The following is a 2,677-nucleotide window of genomic DNA, read 5'->3' as shown; positions in this document are numbered from 1 at the left end:
CGGAGATTCTCTTTCGAGGAACCAACCGGGCGAGATATGCATCCGTGGTCACCAGATCATGAAAGGATACCTCAACAACCCAGCGGCAACAGCAGAGACCATTGATAAAGACGGTTGGCTCCATACTGGAGATATCGGATTGATCGATGACGATGATGAGCTTTTCATCGTCGACCGATTGAAAGAACTTATCAAGTATAAAGGTTTTCAAGTGGCTCCGGCTGAGCTAGAGGCTTTGCTCATTAGTCATCCTGACATCACCGATGTTGCCGTTGTCGCGTAAGTTCATATTTTTTAGTATTCCGATTAGTATAATCCAAAATTTGCACTAATCGCCAAAATATGTTTGTTAAACCAACTACATTGCTGACCAAATCATGTTGTTAGTTCATCAGTTTAAATTTTAGCCTACATCACTAGCTAATCCAAAAAAATAAGTTACTAATATGTTGTTGAACTAACACCTAAAAAAACGAACGTTATGTAAATGTATACACCAAACGCTGTTTCGATATCTAATTTGTACACCTTTTTGTGGTTCTGTGTTGTGTAATTACAGAATGAAAGAAGAAGCTGCTGGTGAAGTTCCGGTTGCGTTTGTGGTGAAATCAAAGGATTCAGAGCTATCAGAAGATGACGTCAAACAGTTTGTGTCGAAACAGGTAATAACAATTGAATTACGTATAATGCAAGTTCTCCATTTTTGATTATTGCATGAGAAAATGACAAATATTTAATGTATGAGAATTTTTTTATATAACAGGTTGTGTTTTACAAGAGAATCAACAAAGTATTCTTCAGTGAGTCCATTCCTAAAGCTCCATCAGGAAAGATATTGAGGAAGGATCTGAGGGCAAAATTAGCAAATGGGTTGTGATCGATCGATGCTTTAAGACCAAAAAGTAAAAGATGATTTCAAAATGTGTATATACATACAACTGTTTGACCCAACCCAAGATGATTTCATTGTCTTTTGTTGTTGTTGTTGTTGTTGTTGGTCTTGCTTGATTCATGTAATGAGCCTTTGTGATGAAGGTGGTTTCTTTTTTGGTTTCATGTAACTTGTGCTGGAGAAAACAGCTACCAGACTCTGTTTTTTTTCATATAATAAAATTACTCGGATGGTATATGCAATACATGGCTTTCAGAGATCTCTGAATTATATGTGCTCTGCTTTTAGTTTAATAATAAGGGATACTTTAACACAAGACATTTTCCAAACACCTTATCGAAGCATAAGACTTTGATATCACTGTTCTGCTTCCTTTTCAGCGAATATAAAACCCACAGATTCAATAATTCATCTAAGATAAGGAGCTGAAACTTAAATAACAAATCGATCATACAAAATATGTCTTTAGAAAGAAAGTAGAGATCAACTTCTTAAGGGTCTTACATTACATATTAAAAAAAGTCTCCAGAAACATATCCTTCCACTAGTAGCATATTGTATCCTAGATACTTATTAAGATAACAGATGATGCTTAATCGATGGATAGGCGTGGGACACAAAAGTCAACAAGCAGAACCGTTGGCCCTATGTCCGGCATCCCTGGGCGACGACCGTTGTGAAAAAACATTCTGCTCAAAGCCACTTTCAGAAATATGAACTTCTGCTTGTACCATATCTTCACTGTTGCGATGGACTTTCCATAGATCTTCTCAACTTTAAGAACGATCCCATCTCTAAGCCCAACATAGGTTGCTGGCTCACCTGACGAACCACAGTAAATTCCCTACCACACGAAAAAACAAATGAACAACTAACTATCATTAGATCAAATGTTTGTCATCAAATGAATCTTAAGTGTAACAGATACTTACGTCTTGTTGAAGTTCAACGTGTGGACTGAACACATGCAGTTTTGCTCCCACGGGTTGATGCAACAACAAGTCACGTACTTGATCCATATTCTTAGGCTCAATGACTTGTCCTTTCATGGAAACGAGAGGAGGTTTGTACGATGATGAAGGCTTTGACACAGATCCCAACTGTGGCCAATCTTCAGCTTTCGGTATGCCTTTCTTTAACGCAAACTCAAGGCAGCCTTTGACAGTGAGCTTGCGCCTGCNACATGGCTTTCAGAGATCTCTGAATTATATGTGCTCTGCTTTTAGTTTAATAATAAGGGATACTTTAACACAAGACATTTTCCAAACACCTTATCGAAGCATAAGACTTTGATATCACTGTTCTGCTTCCTTTTCAGCGAATATAAAACCCACAGATTCAATAATTCATCTAAGATAAGGAGCTGAAACTTAAATAACAAATCGATCATACAAAATATGTCTTTAGAAAGAAAGTAGAGATCAACTTCTTAAGGGTCTTACATTACATATTAAAAAAAGTCACCAGAAACATATCCTTCCACTAGTAGCATATTGTATCCTAGATACTTATTAAGATAACAGATGATGCTTAATCGATGGATAGGCGTGGGACACAAAAGTCAACAAGCAGAACCGTTGGCCCTATGTCCGGCATCCCTGGGCGACGACCGTTGTGAAAAAACATTCTGCTCAAAGCCACTTTCAGAAATATGAACTTCTGCTTGTACCATATCTTCACTGTTGCGATGGACTTTCCATAGATCTTCTCAACTTTAAGAACGATCCCATCTCTAAGCCCAACATAGGTTGCTGGCTCACCTGACGAACCACAGTAAATTCCCTA

General features: G+C 37.8%; 2 protein-coding genes across 5 annotated transcripts in view; one reads left to right on the top strand and one right to left on the bottom strand.

The window, feature by feature from the left end:
- LOC104742683 (4-coumarate--CoA ligase 1-like) overlaps positions 1–1,136 on the top strand; it is a 10,390-nt gene extending 9,254 nt beyond the window's left edge. For 2 of the 4 annotated variants that reach the window (XM_019236177.1, XM_010463701.1), the window contains 3 exons: positions 48–279; positions 560–662; positions 764–1,136. In XM_019236177.1, coding sequence (XP_019091722.1) covers positions 48–279; positions 560–662; positions 764–877 — 449 coding nt within the window. In that variant the 3' untranslated portion in view covers positions 878–1,136. Of the gene's footprint in view, positions 280–559; positions 663–763 lie in introns of all 4 variants that reach the window. The other 2 variants (XM_010463702.1, XM_019236178.1) reach the window with 2 other exon arrangements.
- Positions 1,407–2,677, bottom strand: part of LOC104742682 — a 7,064-nt gene continuing 5,793 nt past the window's right edge. The window contains exons 4-5 of the mRNA XM_010463700.2: positions 1,825–2,068; positions 1,407–1,736 (exon numbers count right to left, since the gene is read on the bottom strand). Of these exons, the coding sequence (XP_010462002.1) occupies positions 1,485–1,736; positions 1,825–2,068 (496 nt within the window). The 3' untranslated portion in view covers positions 1,407–1,484. The remainder of the gene's footprint in view (positions 1,737–1,824; positions 2,069–2,677) is intronic.

The sequence above is a fragment of the Camelina sativa genome, chromosome 14, assembly GCF_000633955.1.
Source record: "Camelina sativa cultivar DH55 chromosome 14, Cs, whole genome shotgun sequence".
NCBI classification, from domain to species: Eukaryota; Viridiplantae; Streptophyta; class Magnoliopsida; order Brassicales; family Brassicaceae; genus Camelina; species Camelina sativa.
Note: the sequence above shows the minus strand (reverse complement) of the source record. Positions and strands in the feature narration are given on the sequence as shown.